Here is a 19552-nt window from a genome sequence, read left to right on the forward strand (position 1 = left end):
GGTCAGGGGTCCCTTCACCTTTACCTTTACCTTTACAATTTAAGAAGGATGTTGACAAGCTGGAAGGTGGGCAGAGGAGGGAGACAGAGACAGAGACAGAGACAGAGACAGAGATGATCAAGGGTCTGGAAATTGAGCCTGATGAGGAACGGTCAAAGGAGCCGGGGACGTTTAGTCTGGTAAAGAGGAGACTGAGAGCCATCTTCCAATACAGTAGTACCTCGGGTTACATATGCTTCAGGTTACATACACTTCAGGTTACAGACTCCGCTAACCCAGAAATAGTACCTCAGGTTAAGAACTTTGCTTCAGGGTGAGAACAGAAATCGTGCTCCGGCTGCGCGGCAGCAGCAGGAGGCCCCATTAGCTAAGGTGCTTCAGGTTAAGAACTGTTTCAGGTTAAGAATGGACGTCTGGAACGAATTAAGTACTTAACCCGAGGTACCACTTATCTGAAGGGCTATCACATGGAAGAGGGGACAGGCTTGTTTCCTCCTGCTCCGGAAGGGTAGGACTCGAACCCGTGGCTTCAAGTGACGAGAAAGGAGATTCCGACTCAACACCAGGGAAAACTTCCTGAGCTCTTGTACTGTGGAACGGGTCTCCCTTGGGAGGTGATGGGCTGCCTCTCCTGGTATGTCCCACGGAGGACCTTACGGTCTTCAAACAAAAACATCTTGGAGGTCCCAGGCCACAGGGAGGTTAGGCTGGCCTCAACCAGAGCTAGGGCTTTTTCGGTTGTAGCCCCAATCTGGTGGAATGCTCTGTCCCAAGGGACTAGGGCCCTGCGGGACTTGACATCTTTCCGCAGGGTCTGCAAGACAGAGCTGTTCCACCAGGCCTTTGGCCAAGGCACAGTCTCACCCCCTCCTTTGGCAATCCTCACAGAACTCTAGCCCAACTTTTTGCCATCAATTTGATTTGAATTAATTTTATAATGAAATGATTTTAGAATGTTGTACTATTTTATTGTTGCTAGCCGCCCTGAGCCCGGTTTTGGCTGGGGAGGGCGGGATATAAATAAAAATTTATTATTATTATTATTATTTTTCAATTGAGGCTTTTAAGCAGAGGTTGGACGGCAAATTGTCTCGTATGCTTTAGCTGAGATTCCTGCATTGCAACGGGTTGGACTAGATGAGTCCTGGGGTTCCCTTCGAACTCTACAGTTCTATGAACCTGCTGTTCCAAATCTGGGACGCTTTCCGTTCTGTTTCAGCGTGATCTGCCCCTCCCACACCACTTCAGACACGAGGGAAACAGGGAACCCTTTGTGTCTGTTTTTAGGGCAGTGGATTCTGGAGCAGGTTGCTGGAGACAGCTGATCCTATATCTTAAGATGCTGGAGGGCCAAGTCTGGCCATGCCTGGGCCCTAATTGATGGTCTCGCAGCCCATTACCACATGCAACAAGTCACCTGATGCAACCGTGCCGGACTGAACTATTTAAGGACACAACTGGGAGACAGGAATGCCCATTATCAGCTCCATCTGGTGCGCAGGATGAGACCCTCCCTGCCTGCAGACTGTTTCTCCAGAGTGGCGCATGCTCTGGTTATCTCCCGCTTGTACTACTGTCATGCGCTCTATGTGGGGCTACCTTTGAAGGTGACCCAGAAACTGCAACTAATCCAGAACACGGCAGCCAGACTGGGGACTGGGAACGGCCGCCGAGACCACATAACACCGGTCTTGAAAGACCTACACTGGCTACCAGGACGTTTCTGAGCACAATTCAAAGTGTTGGGGCTGACCTTCAAAGCCCTAAACTGCCTTGGTCCAGTATACCTGAAGGAGCATCTCCATCGTTCTTCCCGGACACTGAGGTCCAGCTCCGAGGGTCTTCTGGCGGTTCCCTCACTGCGAGAAGCCAAGTTACAGGGAACCAGGCAGAGGGCCTTCTTGGTGGTGGCGCCCGCCCTGTGGAACGCCCTCCCACCAGATGTCAAAGAGAAAAAGAACTACCAAACTTTTAGAAGACATCGGAAGGCAGCCCTGTTTAGGGAAGCTTTTAAGGTTTAATAGGTTATTGTATTTTAGTGTTTTGTTGAAAGCCGCCCAGAGTGGCTGGGGAAACCCAGCCAGATGGGCGGGGTATAAATAAATTATTATTATTATTATTATTATTATTATTATTATTATTATTTTATTATACAATCCCCTCCATTTCAAATGCACCAACAACGCTAGGATAGAGAACTCCTCTGCCCCCTCCCCACAGCTCCACAATATGAAAGCATGCATAGATTCTATGTTTATAGTCCTCATGACGTCCACATCTCTTGAAGTAGAAATCACATGCGCCGCTTCCACCTAAAATCCTTGCTTTATATTTTTCTTCCTTCCCCTCTTCTGTGCCCCGAGGCAGGAAACAAACAGCATCTAATTAGTCGGGTTTTTTTTAATTGAAAAGCACAATGTTCATCCTTGCAACAGAGGCTGGTCCATTTCACAGATTAACAGATTTTTAAAAGCTACCCTCCACCCCAAACCACGACTCCTCTTGAATTGGCTGAGGCAGGAAAGGCGAATTGGATCACCCCAAAAAACAGCTTTTGCTTGTGAGAGCAGTGTTTTCTGTCGGAAAATGCTAGCGGGAAGGGAATAGGGTTGCGATGAGAGATGCCCTCAAAGTAGGGATGTGGTCTTCCCATTGCGGACTGCGGCGGCTGTAATCGCTGAACGCAGGCCAGGGGAGTGGAAGCGGAACAACGTTCTGCCTGGATACAGATTCTGCCCCCAATTCCTGCTCTAAGAAGAGGCAATCTCCCGTTATCAGGAGGGAATGTCTCTTCTAAAAAGAGGCACGCCTCTAATAATATCTAGAGGGATGTCTCTGGGTATAAGAAGAATCATTTCCTGCTCGTGTGAAGCAATGTCTCTCCTAAATAGAGGCTTCCCCAAGGATAACCAGAGGAATCCCTCTTCTGAGTACTGCGGTCCCTTGGTTCTCAAACACCTTGGTCCTCAAACAACTTGGAACCCATACGCCGCAAACCCGGAAGCAAGTGTTCTGGTTTGCGAACTTTTTACGGAAGCCAATTGTGCTCCGTTTTGAGTGTTACGCTGAGGCCTGTCTGTTTTTGCTATTTACCGTATTTTTTGCTCTATAAGACGCACCAGACCACAAGACACACCTAGTTTTTGGAGGAGGAAAACAAGAAAAAAAAAAAAATTCTGAATCTCAGAAGCCAGAACAGCAAGAGGGATCACTGCGCAGTGAAAGCAGCGATCCCTCTTGCTGTTCTGGCTTCTGGGATAGCTGTGCAGCCTGCATTCGCTCCAAAAGACGCACACACATTTCCCCTTACTTTTTAGGAGGGGAAAAGTGAGTCTTATAGAGCAAAAAAATACAGTATTTTGTGTTTTTGTTTTCGCGGCTCTTTTTTCGTTTTGTTTTCGCGACTGTGCGGAACCCGGTTCAGCTCCTGATGGATTGATGGCATGGCCGCAGCACATTGTTTATCGCTTTCATTTTATGGATCGGCCGTCTCGTCAGATAGCAAAATCCATGTCAAATTGCTGTTTTTAAAAGCCTGGGACGGATTAATCCGTTTTGCATTCCCTTCTACGGGAAAGCAGCGCGCCTTGAGTTTCGTTTTGGAATGGACTTCTGGGACGGATGAAGTTTGAGAACCAAGGGACCGCTGTAGAGGTATTCCCACATCTCTCACACAAAACAGAGAAATGCTACGTTTAAAGATCAGGGTTCGGGAGACAGCGCAGAAGAACTGCTTCTAGGGACGCTTCTGAAGGTTTTCCTTGGAGTCATTTCAAAGGGCTGCTCTGGGTTCGAATCGGCACTCATCCCAGCAGTTTCCGCTTCCTTTTGCACCTTCTTGGCTGGTATTGTCAGACCATCTCCCTGGGACAACCACCCACCCTCGCCAGAACAGACCCTTGGCACAATCTTGGATATAATCATGTCCAGATTTCTGTGGCTGCATTTGGGGGGATGAATGAACTGAAATCTCCTTATCCCCAGAGGCAGAGGTGGTCAAGACTCAGAGAGGTTGTCGCAGCAGGGCTGAACGGGAGAATTCAGCACCATGCGGCCAGTTGCATTGCAACCTGGCTGCCGTCCTCGTCCTTCACCCCCCTAAGCTGGACTTTACATGATGGTCACCTTGTTGCTATCTAGCTCCTTTTCGTGAGAGCTCCCCTCTTCTGGATCCATGGCGATGTTGTCGTAAATGTTGCCTGGACTGGAAGAAGAAGAAGAATTTGAAGAAGAGTTTGGATTTGATATCCCGCTTTATCACTACACTAAGGAGTCTCAGCGGGTGGTGCTGTGGGTTAAACCACAGAGCCTAGGGCTTGCCGATCAGAAGGTCGGCGGTTCGAATCCCCGCAATGACGGGGTGAGCTCCTGTTGCTCGGTCCCTGCTCCTGCCAACCTAGCAGTTCGAAAGCACCTCAAAGTGCAAGTAGATCAATAGTTACCGCTTCGGCGGGAAGGTAAACGGTGTTTCCATGCGCTGCTCTGGTTCGCCAGAAGCGGCTTAGTCCTGCTGGCCACATCACCCGGAAGCTGTGCATTGCCGGTAAAGCAAGATGAGCACCGCAACCCCAGAGTCGGCCACGATTGGATTTAATGGTCAGGGGCCCCTTTACCTTTACCTTTAAGGAGTCTCAAAGCGGCTAATAATCTCCTTTCCCTTCCTCCCCGACAACAAACATTCTGTGAGGCGAGTGGGGCTGAGAGACTTCAGAGAAGTGTGACTGGCCCAAGGTCACCCAGCAGCTGCATGTGGAGGAGCGGAGACGCGAACCTGGTTTCTCCAGATTACGAGTCCACTGCTCTTAACCACTACACCACACTGGAGAGGGAAGCATGAGAAGAGCCCTGACGGATCAGGCCCCGAGTCCACTCGAGTCGACATCCTTTTCCCAGAAGGGCCAGTAGACCTGAAGGAATGTCTCCACCCCCATCGTTCAGCCCGGACACTGGGGTCTATCTCCCGAGGGCCTTCTGGCGGTTCCCTCCCTGCGAAAAGCGAGGTTACAGGGAACCAGGCAGAGGGCCTTCTTGGTGGTGGCGCCCTCCCATCAGGTGTCAAGGAAATAAACAACTACCTGACTTTAAGAAGACATCTGAAGGCAGCCCTGTTTAGAGAAGTTTTTGATGTTTGATGTTTTATCATGTTTTTAATGTTCTGTTGGGAGCCGCCCAGAGTGGCTTGAGAGGCCTGGCCAGATGGGCAGGGTATAATTAATTAATTAATTGATTAATAATAAAGGAAAGGGCCAGAGTCCTTTATGAGGGCTCCTGATTCCTTCTAAGTTCATTCAGCAAGAGATGGAGTTATGCAGCTCCAGAGCCGAGGAGATAAGTAACTATACAACCTTTAGAAGGCATCCCTGTATAGGGATTTTAAATTTTTAAAAATGTTTTATTATGCTTTTATACAGAGCTTTTTTTCTGGGGGTACACATATCCCTAAACATTTTCTGAATCTTTGTACTTTTGTCCATTTACTGTATTTATTTTCCCCGATTTGAACTATAAAATGGTGATTTTCTTAGTCAAAATGAGAGTACCCCTAAACATTTTTTTAAAGGAAAAAACACTGGTTTTATATATGTTGGAAGCCTCCCAGAGTGCTGGGGAAACCGAGTCGGATGGATGAGGTATAAATAGAAAAAACGCCTTTCTTTATTGTACCTTATTTTTTAGAATCTATGATTTTGCTGTTTTAATGCTTTAAATGTTTAGGGAAGACAATCTTACTCGGCTACGAGTGATCGCCAAAGAAGAAGAAGAAGAATGCTTTAAATAAAAGTGGTTTTTTTTGTTTTAAAGAAGCGAACTTGCACCAGGAGATCAGAAAATTGCTGTCAGGCGAATCAGAACGCCCATCGCATCTGCGGCCAAAAGAATTAAAACAGAACGAAATAGACACACAGAGACACAAACACACACCATCACAAAAGCCACAATATTTACCGAAGTTCGGTGTTTATCGTCTTCCCTTCGCCATCCCTGCAAAGAGAGCAAGGTCGTCAGTGGAGAAAGGAGAGCAGAGGGGGGTTGGACTAAATGGCTTTTGGGAGTCCCATTCCAATTCTACAATTCTGTGATTCTAACCACCACCCAGACTTGACGGGCCTGATCCAACAGGGCTCTTGCTATGTCCTCAACACCCTCGCAAGACCTCCAGGCGAAATCGTGCAGCCGCCCCTTGTGTGTTGAAGTGATGATTCTTCAACATCAACTTCGTTGGACTGGTCATGTTGTGTCGTCTTCCAAAGCGACTACTCTATTCTGAACTTAAAAATGGAAAGCGTAATGCTGGTGGTCAACAAAAGAGGTTTAAAGACTATCTCAAGGCAAATCTTAAAAATGTAGTATAAACACCGACAACTGGGAAACACTGGCCTGCGAGCGCTCCAGTTGGAGAACAGCCTTTGCCAAAGGTGTCGTGGGCTTTGAAGACACTCGAACTCAGGACGCAAGGGAGAAACGTGCCAAGAGGAAGGGACGCTTGGCAAACCCTCACCGGGGTCAACTCCCACCCGGAAACCTATGTCCCTACCGTGGAAGGATGTGTGGATCAAGAATTGGCCTCCACAGTCACTTACAGACTCACTGTTAAAACCGTGTTTATGGGAGACAATCTTACTGGCTTACTGGCTATGAGGGATCGCAGAAGAAGAAGAAGAGGAGGAAGAAGAAGAAGAGGAAGAAAAAGAAGAGGAAGAAGAGGAGGAGGAAGAGGAAGAAAAAGAAGAGGAGGAGGAAGAAGAAGAAGAAGAAGAGGAGGAGGAGGAAGAAAAAGAAGCAGCGGAGGAAGAAGAAGAAGAAGAAGAAGAAGAGGAGGAAGAAAGAGAAGAAGAAGAGGAGGAGGAAGAAGAAGAGGAAGAAGAAGAAGAGGAAGAAAAAGAAGAGGAAGAAGAGGAGGAAGAAAAAGAAGAAGAAGAAGAGGAAGAGGAAGAAAAAGAAGAGTAAGAAAAAGAAGAAGAGGAGGAGGAGGAAGAAGAAGAAGAAGAAGAAGAAGAGAAGAGGAGGAGGAGGAAGAAGAAGAAGAAAAAGAAGAGGAAGAGGAAGAAAAAGAAGAAGGAGGAAGAAGAAGAAATAATAGTTGTGGCTTGGGGAGAGAGAGAAACAGCTCGCGGTTAAAGAAGGAAGCTTTCAAAAAGCGAGAGAGAGACCTACTTTTTCTTGGAGAAGAAGAAGCGATTGATGAGGGAGGCCACAAATATCACGCCCAGGAAACCGAGGACGGCGGCAAGGCCCACCAGCCAGGGCTGCAGACCGCTGGAGCCGTTTGTGGTCCCCGTCACGGCGCCTAAACGGATTAAGGTTAGGTCCTTTTGGGTCAAGCGGAAAAACTGTGGGCATTGCTACACCCCCCCATCGTTACCGGTCTGTGTTTAAAAGAGGAATCCAAAAATAAGGAGGCCCCTATCTATTGACGCCTCAAGTCTCATGTGCCAGGGCGCATAATTATTATTATCGGTGCTTTTTTTCTGGGGGTACACAGGGGTACCCCTTAACATGTTGTGAATCTTTGTACTTTTGCCCATTTACTATCTTTATTTTCCCCGACCTGAACTATGAAATGGTGGTTTTCTCGGGTCAAAATGAGAATACCTCCTAATCATTTTTTTTAAGGAAAAAAAGCCACTGGTTATTATTATTATTTATTGGTTTATATAGTGCCCTATACCTGGTGTGTGTGTGTGTGTGTGTGTGTGTGTGTGAGGGCGGCTCACAGAATCAACTCAAGATATAAAACCACAAAATACCGTATTTTTTGCTCTATAAGACTCACTTTCCCCCTCCTAAAAAGTAAGGGGAAATGTGTGTGCGTCTTATGGAGCGAATGCAGGCTGTGCAGCTATCCCAGAAGCCAGAACAGCTGAGATTATTCTGAGATTCAGAATATTTTTTTTCTTGTTTTCCTCCTCCAAAAACTAGGTGCGTCTTGTGGTCTGGTGCGTCTTATAGAGCGAAAAATACGGTACCTAATAAAAATTAAATCAAGAAATCAGTAGCTCCCCCGGACACACACAAAAAGTACTTTTTAAAAGGCCATAGGATGTCCATCGGATCAAACAAAGGCCTGGTTAAAAAGGAACGTTTTTGCCTGGCACCTAAAGGTGTATAATGAAGGCGAACTTCCCTGGGGAAAGCATTCCCACAAACAGGGAGCCAATGCAAAGAAGGCCCCGTTCTCGTGTTGCCACCCTCCGCACCTCTCGAGGGCCTCAAGATGATCTCAGGGTCCGTGTAGGTTCATATGGCACGTCCAACATTCACCAGAAGCTGTAAAATGAAGGTGCTTAGGGGCCACCACAGAGAAGGCCTTCACCCCGACACCCGCCCCCTGACAACACCCCAAGCCTCTACTACTGGAGGACTCGCCTATATACCTGCTCCTCTCATTTCATCCTCCTGACTGGCCCGCACGGTCACACCCGGGGAGCCCGATGCTCTAACCGCTAGGCCACACTGCCTCTACGAATTAGGAGGTGCAGATCTGCTTGGCAAGATTCTGAACAAGTTTTGCCACCTGTATCCCAACCAAATTCCTTCCCGGGGAGCCCGTGGCACACTCCTACCTTGGCCGTGGGCACAGGGGGCGAAGAAAATTCCCAGGAGCAGAGGCAGACATGAGAACGACTCCATCGCGTTGCTTCGATAATGTGCTGTTTGGCGAGACAGGTCTGTCCTTCCTGGTTTCTGTATTCATGTGTGTGAGAGAGGAGATATCTACTTTCCTTGCAAGTGTAACTCTGGACCCGGAATCAAAGTGCATTTGATAATGGCAGTTCTGTCGGGCAGCTCTGCCTTCACGTGAGATGCCCGTGGAACTAGGGCTTGGCCAGGGCAAAGAACAAGCTGCTCTGCTTTCGCATGCAGGTGGACACGAAACGGATCCCGGCTGCTTCTGTGGCTGTCTCATCCCCTCCGTTTCCTCCATGAAAATGGGGACGTCCTATTCCATCCCCCCAACATTTCTCCCCTGAAAATAGGGACGTCCTATTCCATCCCCTCCAACGTTTCCCGTGTGAAAATAGGGACGTCCTATTCCATCCCCTCCAACGTTTCCCGTGTGAAAATAGGGACGTCCTATTCCATCCCCTCCGACGTTTCCCGTGTGAAAATAGGGACGTCCAATTCCATCCCCTCCAACGTTTCTCCCCTGAAAATAGGGACGTCCTAAGGAAATGATAGCTCTGGGGTCAGGGGGTCGGGAGGGTGCTGGGACCTTAGTGCCAGGAAGCCCCCAGGAAGTGGAGACGTGTTTATTTTTCCAGAGGGTGGCTCTTGCAGAAAACTCCGTCAGCAAGTCCCCCTCCTCCTCTCCCTTGCGTCTTTGCTTCACTCGGCTCACGCTCTCTCTTTTCACTCTGCACATGCTCAGAGATGCCAGGGCAACAGAGGAAGGGCAGGAAGAGGATTCGGGGCGGGTGGGTCGGTATGCACCCTAAAAGGTAAAGGGACCCCTGACCATTAGGTCCAGTCATGGCCGACTCTGGGGTTGCGGCGCTCATCTCGCTTTATTGGCCGAGGGAGCCAGCGTCCAGCTTCCGGGTCATGTGGCCAGCAAGACTAAGCCGCTTCTGGCGAACCAGAGCAGTGCACGGAAATGCCGTTTACCTTCCCGCCGGAGTGGTACCTATTTATCTGCTTGCACTGGTGTGATTTCGAACTGCTAGGTTGGCAGGAGCAGAGACCGAGCAACGGGAGCTCAGCCCATCATCGCGGGAATTCGAACCGCCGACCTTGTGATCGGCAAGTCCTAGGCTCAGTGGTTTAACCCACAGCGCTACCCGCGTCCCTTGAAGAGCATAAATGGCCTGGCACATGCCCAACTGTTCTTACCTTGAAACGGCAATCTGTTCCTGGCATTTGGACTCTGACCATCACATGATCTGTGGGCGCCATGCCACCCGCAGGAAAATCGGTGCCAGTCTGGCAGGATGGGAGTGGCTGGGCGAGGAGCAATGAAATTCAAATCTCTCCTCTCAGTTTCTCCTTTTTCCAGTTGTTAAGTCCAGCTCTCTATATTTCAACACTGGTTTGTAATTACAGTGGTACCTCGGGTTAAGTACTTAATTCGTTCCGGAGGTCCGTTCTTAACCTGAAACTGTTCTTAACCTGAAGCACCACTTTAGCTAATGGGGCCTCCCACTGCCACTGGAGCCCGATTTCTGTTCTCATCCTGAAGCAAATTTCTTAACCTGAAGCACTATTTCTGGGTTAGCGGAGTCTGTAACCTGAAGCGTCTGTAACCTGAAGCGTATGTAACCTGAGGTACCACTGTATTATTTTTTAATCCTCAAGCAAATTCATCAACAGGCAGGACTCTCAGCCAAAGCATCTACGACAGTTGGAGGGCTCTTAAATCTTCCGAATATACACATTTCCCCTCCGCAGAGCCATTCCCTCTAACACAACGTGTTTCGTATGCTATTTTCTTTCTCCTTTTAAAAACACAGCTTTTATTAAATTTCCTGTTTTACCATTTGAAGCACTCGTTTACACATTCTTAAGATTTCCATGACTTCCCTTTCTTCTCTCTCCATGGTTCGTTTTGCATATCATAAATCCCTGCACATTTTAAAAATAATAATAATAATAATAATAATAATAATAATAATAATAATAATAATAATAATACCCCGCCCATCTGGCTGGGCTTCCCCAGCCACTCTGGGCGGCTTCCAACCAAATATTAAAATACAGTAATACAGAAACTATATCGTTCAGGATTCTATTATTGCATCCATCAAAGCTTCTTTATTCTGTCGAATTTATCTGAATGCTGCCGGTATTTTCAGCTGTACACAGTTATTTCCCATACATCCAATAAACGTTTTCCAATCTTCTCTAAACGTATGTTCTTCTTGTTCTGTACGTTAAGTCCGCAAGCTGAGCATATTCCGTCAGCTTAAGTTGCCATTCTTCTTCTGTTGGCACCTCGCTTGTTTCCCATTTTTTGGGCTAATGAAACACGGGCCGCACGTAAATAACCTTTTTTTTTTTTTGACACCTGGGAATTTCTGTCTCAATTATGCCGAACAGAAAGCACTCTAGTTACAGGTAGGTAGCCGTGTTCGTCTGCCGTAGTCGAAACAAAATATAAAATAACATAAAAAACAAAACAAAACAAAACAAAACAAAACAAAACAAAACAAAACAAAACAAAACAAAACAAAACAAATAATTCCTTCCAGTAGCACCTTAGAGACCAACTAAGTTATTGGTATGAGCTTTCGTGTGCATGCACACTTCTTCAGAGACGCTGAATATATAAGGGTCTGGTGACTTCTGTTTCAGTGTATCTGAATGTTAAGTTGTGGGTGAACATATCAGACGACACAGCGATTCTTCAAACAGCTCTTGTTTATTCGCAGGCCAGAACTGAACTGAACTGAAGAGTTCAGCCAGCCTGCTTATATAGAGCTCCAGTACAACGCAACTGTAACAACCTTCTGTAACTATCCAATCACTGAACGTCACTTTCAAGCCCTCATTTGCATATGTGGACCGGAGTGAAAACTATCTACAGTATCCCCCTGCTGGCCCAGGGTGAGAACTTCAGTACATATCACTGAAGAAGTGTGCATGCACACAAAAGCTCATACCAATAACTAACTTAAAGGTAAAGGTAAAGGGATCCCTGACCGTTAGGTCCAGTCGTGGCCAACTCTGGGGTTGCGGCGCTCATCTCGCTTTACTGGCCGAGGGAGCCAGCGTACAGCTTCCGGGTCATGTGGCCGGCAGGACTAAGCCGCTTCTGGCGAACCAGAGCAGCGCACGGAAACGCGGTTTACCTTCCCACCGGAGCGGTACCTATTTATCTACTTGCACCGGTGTGCTTTCGAACTGCTAGGTTGGCAGGAGCAGGGACTGAGCAACGGGAGCTCACCCCGTCATTGCGGGGATTCAAACCGGCAACCTTCTGATCGGCAAGTCCTAGGCTCTGTGGTTTAACCCACAGTGCCACCCGCGTCCCTCCCAATAACTAACTTAGTTGGTCTCTAAGGTGCTACTGGAGGAATTATTTTGTTTTGTTTTGTTTTGAGAAAGGATTCTGGGGTTTTTTTTTGGGGGGGGGGGAGTGCTTTTAAACATTTTTTTTCAATTTGTTATGGATCATTTCCCAATACTCTTTTACCCCTTTGCAAGTCCACCACATAAGAAAAAACATCCCCTCGCACATTTTGCATGCTGTTTCCACCAACGCAGGCCTTTCCGAACTTTACTCCCAGCAGATAGATTTTTGTACCCATTGCTCAGCCGGACAACTGCATCGCAAAACCTGGGAGCGGGTCAGATTTTGAAGGGTGGTTGCGTTTCTGCCCACGTACCATTTGGGAAAGCACCAATTAGGTCGGGTTTGCTGTTCAGGAATCCAAGTCCATCTCCTTACTTAGTGGGAAGGATGGCTCCAGATTTGCGGCGGCGGCACGAAGGCAGCTGGTACTTTGTGGGTGCAGATTAAACATTAAAGGCCCTGTCATGTGTGGTGTTGTGAGAAACCTCGTTCCGAGGGAAGCCGGCTGCCCCAGATTTTGACAGTAGCAAAACAACAACAAACAAACCTATGGTCACGCAAAGCATACTCAATAAAAACCGCCTGTGTTCTCAGATAAATAAGGTATACTATTCATGTATCGAGCAATGACAAACCTAGACAGGCAGGTGTGGAGGACTCCCTGGTCCTGAATGGGGTGACTGGGCCCCTGAAGGACCAGGTGCGCAGCCTGGGAGTCATTTTGGACTCACAACTGTCCATGGAGGCACAGGTCAAATCTGTGTCCAGGGCAGCTGTTTACCAGCTCCATCTGGTACGTAGGCTGAGACCCTATCTGCCTGCGGACTGTCTCGCCAGAGTGGTGCATGCTCTGGTTATCTCCCGCTTGGACTACTGCAATGCGCTCTACGTGGGGCTGCCTTTGAAGGTGACCCGGAAACTACAACTAATCCAGAATGCGGCAGCTAGACTGGTGACTGGGAGCGGCCGCCGAGACCACATAACACCGGTCTTGAAAGACCTACATTGGCTCCCAGTACGTTTCCGAGCACAATTCAAAGTGTTGGTGCTGATCTTTAAAGCCCTAAACGGCCTCGGTCCAGTATACCTGAAGGAGCGTCTCCATCCCCATCGTTCTGCCCGGACGCTGAGGTCCAGCGCCGAGGGCCTTCTGGCGGATGCCTCATTGCGAGAAGCCAAGTTACAGGGAACCAGGCAGAGGGCCTTCTCGGTGGTGGCGCCCGCCCTGTGGAACACCCTTCCAGCAGATGTCAAAGCGATAAACAACTACCTGACATTCAGAAGACATCTTAAGGCAGCCCTGTTCAGGGAAGTTTTTAACATGTGATATTTTACTGTATTTTTGGTTTCTATGGAAGCCGCCCAGAGTGGCTGGCGAAACACAGCCAGATAGGCGGGGTACAAATAAATAATAATAATAATAATAATAATAATAATAATAATAATAAGACAGCATCTGAAAAAGCAGGGACATCACCTTGCCAACAAAGGTCCGTATAGTAAAAGCCATGGTTTTCCCAGTAGTGATGTATGGAAGTGAGAGCTGGACCATCAAGAAGGCTGATCGCCGGAGAATGGATGCTTTTGAATTCTGGTGCTGGAGGAGACTCTTGAGAGTCCCATGGACTGCAAGAAGATCCAACCTCTCCATTCGGAAGGAAATCAGCCCTGAGGGCTCACTGGAAGGACAGATCCTGAAGCTGAGGCTCCAAGACTTTGGCCACCTCAGGAGAAGAGAAGACTCCCTGGAAAAGACCCTGATGTTGGGAAAGATGGAGGGCGCAAGGAGAAGGGGACGACGGAGGACGAGATGGTGGGACAGTGTTCTCGAAGCTACAAACATGAGTCTGTCCAAACTGCGGGAGGCAGTGGAAGACAGGAGGGCCTGGCGTGCTCTGGTCCAGGGGGTCACAAAGATGCGGACACCACTAAACGACTCAACAACATCAACAAAACGGGAAAAAGGAAAGGAAAGAAATAGACATCACAGGGAGCCTGGACATTCATATCCAGGGGTGATATTTATATATATATATATCCAGTACATCTGGGGGAATCTCCAGCTGATCCAAGCAACGACTCAGCCAGTTGCTGGAGGCGATGCACAGCCCGTCTGCATCCCAGGTAAGGGGTGCAGGATGCGGCCTTCAGCACAGTCCACCCCTAGGAAAGGGGCACCCTTTTGCCAACCCAGGCGTTGGTCGGGAAAAGCTGCAATCTCACATCCGTCCGAGGCCTCTTCCAGCCTCTTCCTCTCTTCCAGTTTCGGACCAAAGGCCCAATCTAGCGATGGGGGAAAAAAGAGAAAATTAAAACCAGCAGGTTTGGACAGCAGAAAGCTGGGTATGTCGCAGTGCCGGATTTTGTTGTTGTCGTTTAGTCGTGTCTGACTCTTTGTGACCCCATGGACCAGAGCACGCCAGGATTTACGGATAATCTAAACAAGCTCTAGCTTAGGGCCCCACTCTCTTGGGGCCCCCAAAAAATTTAAAGGAAAAAACAACCTGGATGTATATTTCCAAAATACAAGATAAAAAGCAAATAAAATAAAACCTACATCCAGCAAGAGTGTTTTGTGTTGTGTAGGCTCCTAGGATATAAGTCATGGGCCCCGCCTGCTAGCCTGCTCCCTAAAATATCACTGGTTTGTTCCTTTTAAAAAGCAGAGACATCACCTTGCCCACAAAGGTCCGTATACTTAAAGCTCTGGTTTTCCCAGTAGTGATGTATGGAAGTGAGAGCTGGACCATAAAGAAGGCTGATTGCCGAAGAATGGATGCTTTTGAATTCTGGTGCTGGAGGAGACTCTTGAGAGTCCCATGGACTGCAAGAAGATCCAACCTCTCCATTCTGAAGGAAATCAGCCCTGAGTGCTCCCTGGAAGGGCAGGTTGTGAAACTGAGGCTCCAGTACGGACACGCTCTGCGTGGCTCTTGCTGGCTTCGCTCCGTAAGACAAACAGACATTTCCCCTTACTTTTTGTTGTTGTTTAGTCGTTTAGTCGTGTCCGCCTTTTCGTGACCCCCTGGACCAGAGCACGCCAGGCACTCCTGTCTTCCACTGCCTCCCACACTTTTGTCAAACTCATGCTGGTAGCTTCGAGAACACTGTCCCACCATCTCGTCCTCTGTTGTCCCCTTCTCCTTGTGCCCTCCATCTTCCCCAACATCAGGGTCTTTTCCAGGGAGTCTTCTCTTCTCATGAGGTGGCCAAAGTCTTGGAGCCTCAGCTTCAGGATCTGTCCTTCCAGTGAGCACTCAGGGCTGATTTCCTTCAGAATGGAGAGGTTGGATCTTCTTGCAGTCCATGGGACTCTCAAGAGTCTCCTCCAGCACCAGAATTCAAAAGCATCCATTCTTCGGCAATCAGCCTTCTTGATGGTCCAACTCTCACTTCCATACATCACTACTGGGAAAACCATGGCTTTTACTATACGGACCTTTGTTGGCAAGGTGACGTCTCTGCTTTTTAAGATGCTGTCTAGGTTTGCCATCGCCTTTCTCCCAAGAAGCAGGCGTCTTTTAATTCCGTGACTGCTGTCACCATCTGCAGTGATCATGGAGCCCTAAAAAGCCTTACTTTTTAGGAGGAAAAAAGTGCGTCTTATGGAGTGAAAAATACGGTACTCAAACTCAAAATGGTCCTGAGGACTAGAAACTTGGGTGGGGAAAGGGGGAGCTTCTAGCAGGTCTGCCCACTCACCCGCAAAGTCGTGCGTGAGGTCGTTGATGAGGTGACCAACAATCGCGTACGCGACCACGACCACGATGATGACAGCCATCAGAAGATACAAGGCGTAGCGCGGCAGGCGGATCGAATCCAGCGAGGGAGGTTTGTAATCTCTGAAGAGGTCGCCCTCCTCCTCCTCCTCTCCGGACTGCATCGAGCGAGGATTCGCACCCGGGTCCCCGGCGCCTCGTTCCCCTTCCTTCCCCAATCAGCAGTCGTCACTTAGGTTTCGCTTGATGGATATTCTGGGGGAGAAATAGAAAGGGGCAGCTCAGGCCCCACTCACGGAGAAAAGCCGTATGTTAAGAAAATGAGGGCACAATATTGATTTGGACAAATAACTTGATATTTACGGCATGCTATACTTTATAGGGACACGGGTGGCGCTGTGGGTTAAACCACAGAGCCTAGGAATTGCCGATCAGAAGGTTGGCGGTTCGAATCCCCGCAATGACGGGGTGAGCTCCCATTGCTCGGTCCCTGCTCCTGCCCACCTAGCAGTTCGAAAGCACGTCAAAGTGCAAGTAGATAAATAGGTACCGCTCCGGCGGGGAGGTAAACGGCGTTTCTGTGCGCTGCTCTGGTTCGCCAGAAGCGGCTTAGTCCTGCTGGCCACATGACCCGGAAGCTGTACGCCGGCTCCCTCGGCCAATAAAGCGAGATGAGCGCCGCAACCCCAGAGTCGGCCACGACTGGATTTAATGGTCAGGGGTCCCTTTACCTTTACTTTATACTTTAAAAGAAAACCATCTAAAGATCCGCAGGCGAGTATTTAACACTAAATAGGCTGGCAAATATGTTTAAATCACAGAGTGATAAAGGCTGGAAGTATAAAAAAAATCCCAATAGTAGGAACATTTCAACACATGTGGTGGTCTTGCAGTGTGATTAAAGAATTCAGTGGTACCTATTAATGAACATTTCGGTTTTCGAACGCCGTAAACCCGGAAGTAAATTCTTTGGTTTTTCGAATGCACCTCAGAAGTCAAACCGGAAACGCAGATTGCGTATTACGGTAAGTTTTCCGTACCGAGTTTTCCATTTTAAGGCCTCTGTACTGAGTTTTTGGATGTTTCAGAACTTGAACGGTCTTCCGGAACGGATGACGTTCAAATACCGAGGTACCACTGTACACTGGTACCTTGGTTCTCAAAGTTCATCAGTTCTGGAAGTCCGTCCCAAAACCAAAGCGTTCCAAAACCAAGGTGCGCTTTCCCATAGAAAGGAATGCAAAACGGATTAATCCATTCCGGACTTTTAAAAGCAACCCCTAAAACAGCAATTTAACATGAATTGTTACTACCTAATGAGACCATGGATCCCCCCCCCAAATGAAAGCAATAATCAATGTATTGCACTATAAATAAGATAGCACTGCAGATGATAAAAAGTAAAATTAAATTGTTTTATTTACACGCACTGATAACGGTTATTGTTTAGATGGGGGGCTTTTATCCATTTCCACAGCCACACAATCCATTTATATCCTACCCTTCCCAGCCAAACCAGGCTCAGGGGCTAACCTCAAAATATATAATACATTTAAACATAAAATCCAGCAATTGACTGAAATACAGCTCAAAATCATAATAAATCAGAATAGGACCTCCAGACACACTGGCCAAGAATTAATATTTCTTGATGGCTCGCTGCCCTCTCTGGTTAAACAGGCACAGCAGGTTTCGAAAGCCTGCAACACCTCTTTTGACCTGTGCAGCTTGGCAAAAAAATTACCGTATTATTTGCTCTATAAGACTCACTTTTCCCCTCCTAAAAAGTAAGGGGAAATGTGTGTGCGTCTTATGGAGCGAATGCAGGCTGCGCAGCTATCCCAGAAGCCAGAACAGCAAGAGCGATTGCTGCTTTCGCTGCGCAGCGATCCCTCTTGCTGTTCTGGCTTCTGGGATTCAGAATATTTTCTTTCTTGTTTTCCTCCTCCAAAAACTAGGTGCGTCTTGTGGTCTGGTGCGTCTTATAGAGCAGAAAATACGGTAAATAGCAAACCCAATTTCCTCTTTGCGAGGGCTGCAAATCAAGCTACCCTGGTTTGCTGCTAAGGCTAAATTTCTAAAGCTGGATTTTGTTTTCTGGGATTTGCAGGAAGCGACTTACCTGGCGACAGGGAACAGCCGGCGCAAGAGGCAGTATCATCGGTCGGCGCAACTCAAAAGCGTCCGCAAGGCGTTCCTGCTGATATGTCGACTGATGGGGCGATAGATGCTGTTTCCCAACAGCTGGAGAGCAAAGACTCCACGCAGCTACCCACCCAGCTTTTTAAATTTTATTTTAAATACAGATACTCTTGCTCAAAGCCTCCCCTCTTCCAGACATCTCCCCCTTTCCTCCCCCCCCCAAAAATCCGCAGAAGACAAATCTACTATTCTGGGCTCCTTCCCCTCCCCAAGAGCTGATCTCTTAAAATCAGCTAAGCAGATCGTAGCTGGGGATTTTGCGAGGGGAGGGTTGGGATGAAGGCAGGCAGAGAATCCACTATTTTGAGTCTCGGCTGCCCGTTAATTTGCGTTGCAGTACACAGAAGCAAGGGACCCGGGTGGCGCAGTGGGTTAAACCACAGAGCCTAGGACTTGCCGATCAGGTCGGCGGTTCGAATCCCTGCAATGACGGGGTGAGCTCCTGTTGAACGGTCCCTGCTCCTGCCAACCTAGCAGTTCGAAAACATACTAGTGCAAGTAGATAAATAGGTACCGCTCCGGCGGGAAGGTAAACGGCGTTTCCGTGCGCTGCTCTGGTTCGCCATAAGCGGCTTAGTCCTGCTGGCCACATGACCCGGAAGCTGTACGCCGGCTCCCTCGGCCAGTAAAGCGAGATGAGCGCCACAACCCCAGAGTCGGCCACAACTGGACCTAATGGTCAGGGGTCCCTTTACCTTTACCTAGAAGCAAAGGATTCGCTTTCTTGCTCAGACCACAGGGGATGAATGAAATAAACACGGCAAACAAGATTGCAGTCCTCATTGTTTGGAGTAAAAGGCTGGTCTAACAGGGGAACTTTTTCAGCAGGGGGCCAGTCCACTGTCCCTCAGACCTTGTGGGGGGCTGGACTATATTTTGAAGGGGGAAAAAATGAACGAATTCCTATGCCCCACAAATAACCCAGAGATGCATTTTAAATAAAAGCACACATTCTACTCATGTCAAAACACCAGGCAGGCCCCAGAAATAACTCAGAGATGCAGTTTAAATAGAAGGTCACATTCTACTCAGGTAAAAACACGCTGAATCCCGGACCGTCCACGGGCCGAATTTAGAAGACGACTGGGCCGGATCCTGCCCCTGGGCCTTAAGTTGCCTACGCCTGGCATAGCTCATACATTCTCTGAGTTATTCAAGCCCCTTCGCCACGACAAGGCAGTGATCCATGAAGGGGGTTTTTTTGGGGAAGGGTTGGTGTCAAATGGCCAGAATTCGGAGACTTTTTGACACAGCGCTTTGCAACTGGCCTTTGGGGAGTGGCTCGGGGAAGCCTTGACATTGAAAACAGGTTCTGCCAAGCCTGATCTGCTTTTAAATGTTTAAGCCCCGGTAAACCTAATCCGCAATGGTTTTTGGCTAAAGGAGGCTGCTTTCACGCAGAAGCAAGCTCGCAATATTCCCTTTCCCCCGAAATCCCTTTCCGATTCAGCCTTCCACAATCCTCTTATTACTTTGTGTGTACGAAACCGATTCATAATCCCCTTTCTAGCTTGGCATCTGTTGGCGGGGGGGTGTGTGTCTTTGGGTGTCCCCCTACTCTTTAGTTATGGACTGATATTATATATATATATATATATATATAGTTTTGAAGCTGGTGATT

General features: G+C 48.1%; 2 protein-coding genes across 2 annotated transcripts; both read right to left on the reverse strand.

Annotated features, from left to right (window-relative positions):
• Positions 1–3148: 3148 nt before the first annotated feature.
• SMIM24 (small integral membrane protein 24) lies at positions 3149–8907 on the reverse strand. Its single transcript, XM_081846493.1, is given in 5 exon segments — positions 3149–4204; positions 5947–5982; positions 7156–7288; positions 8565–8646; positions 8648–8907. Coding segments are annotated over 5 exon segments (459 nt in total). The 5' UTR covers positions 8762–8907; the 3' UTR covers positions 3149–4110.
• A 5060-nt stretch (positions 8908–13967) lies between these two features.
• Positions 13968–18049, reverse strand: SMIM44 (small integral membrane protein 44). Its single transcript, XM_081846500.1, has 3 exons — positions 17852–18049; positions 15713–15984; positions 13968–14293 (listed from the first exon to the last, which is right to left on the reverse strand). Exons 2-3 carry the CDS (start codon positions 15891–15893, stop codon positions 14091–14093), a joined length of 384 nt encoding a protein of 127 aa, XP_081702626.1. The 5' UTR covers positions 15894–15984; positions 17852–18049; the 3' UTR covers positions 13968–14090.
• Positions 18050–19552: the final 1503 nt, after the last annotated feature.

This window comes from Podarcis erhardii (genome assembly GCF_964252035.2).
Source record: "Podarcis erhardii genome assembly, chromosome: 18".
NCBI lineage: Eukaryota > Metazoa > Chordata > Lepidosauria > Squamata > Lacertidae > Podarcis > Podarcis erhardii.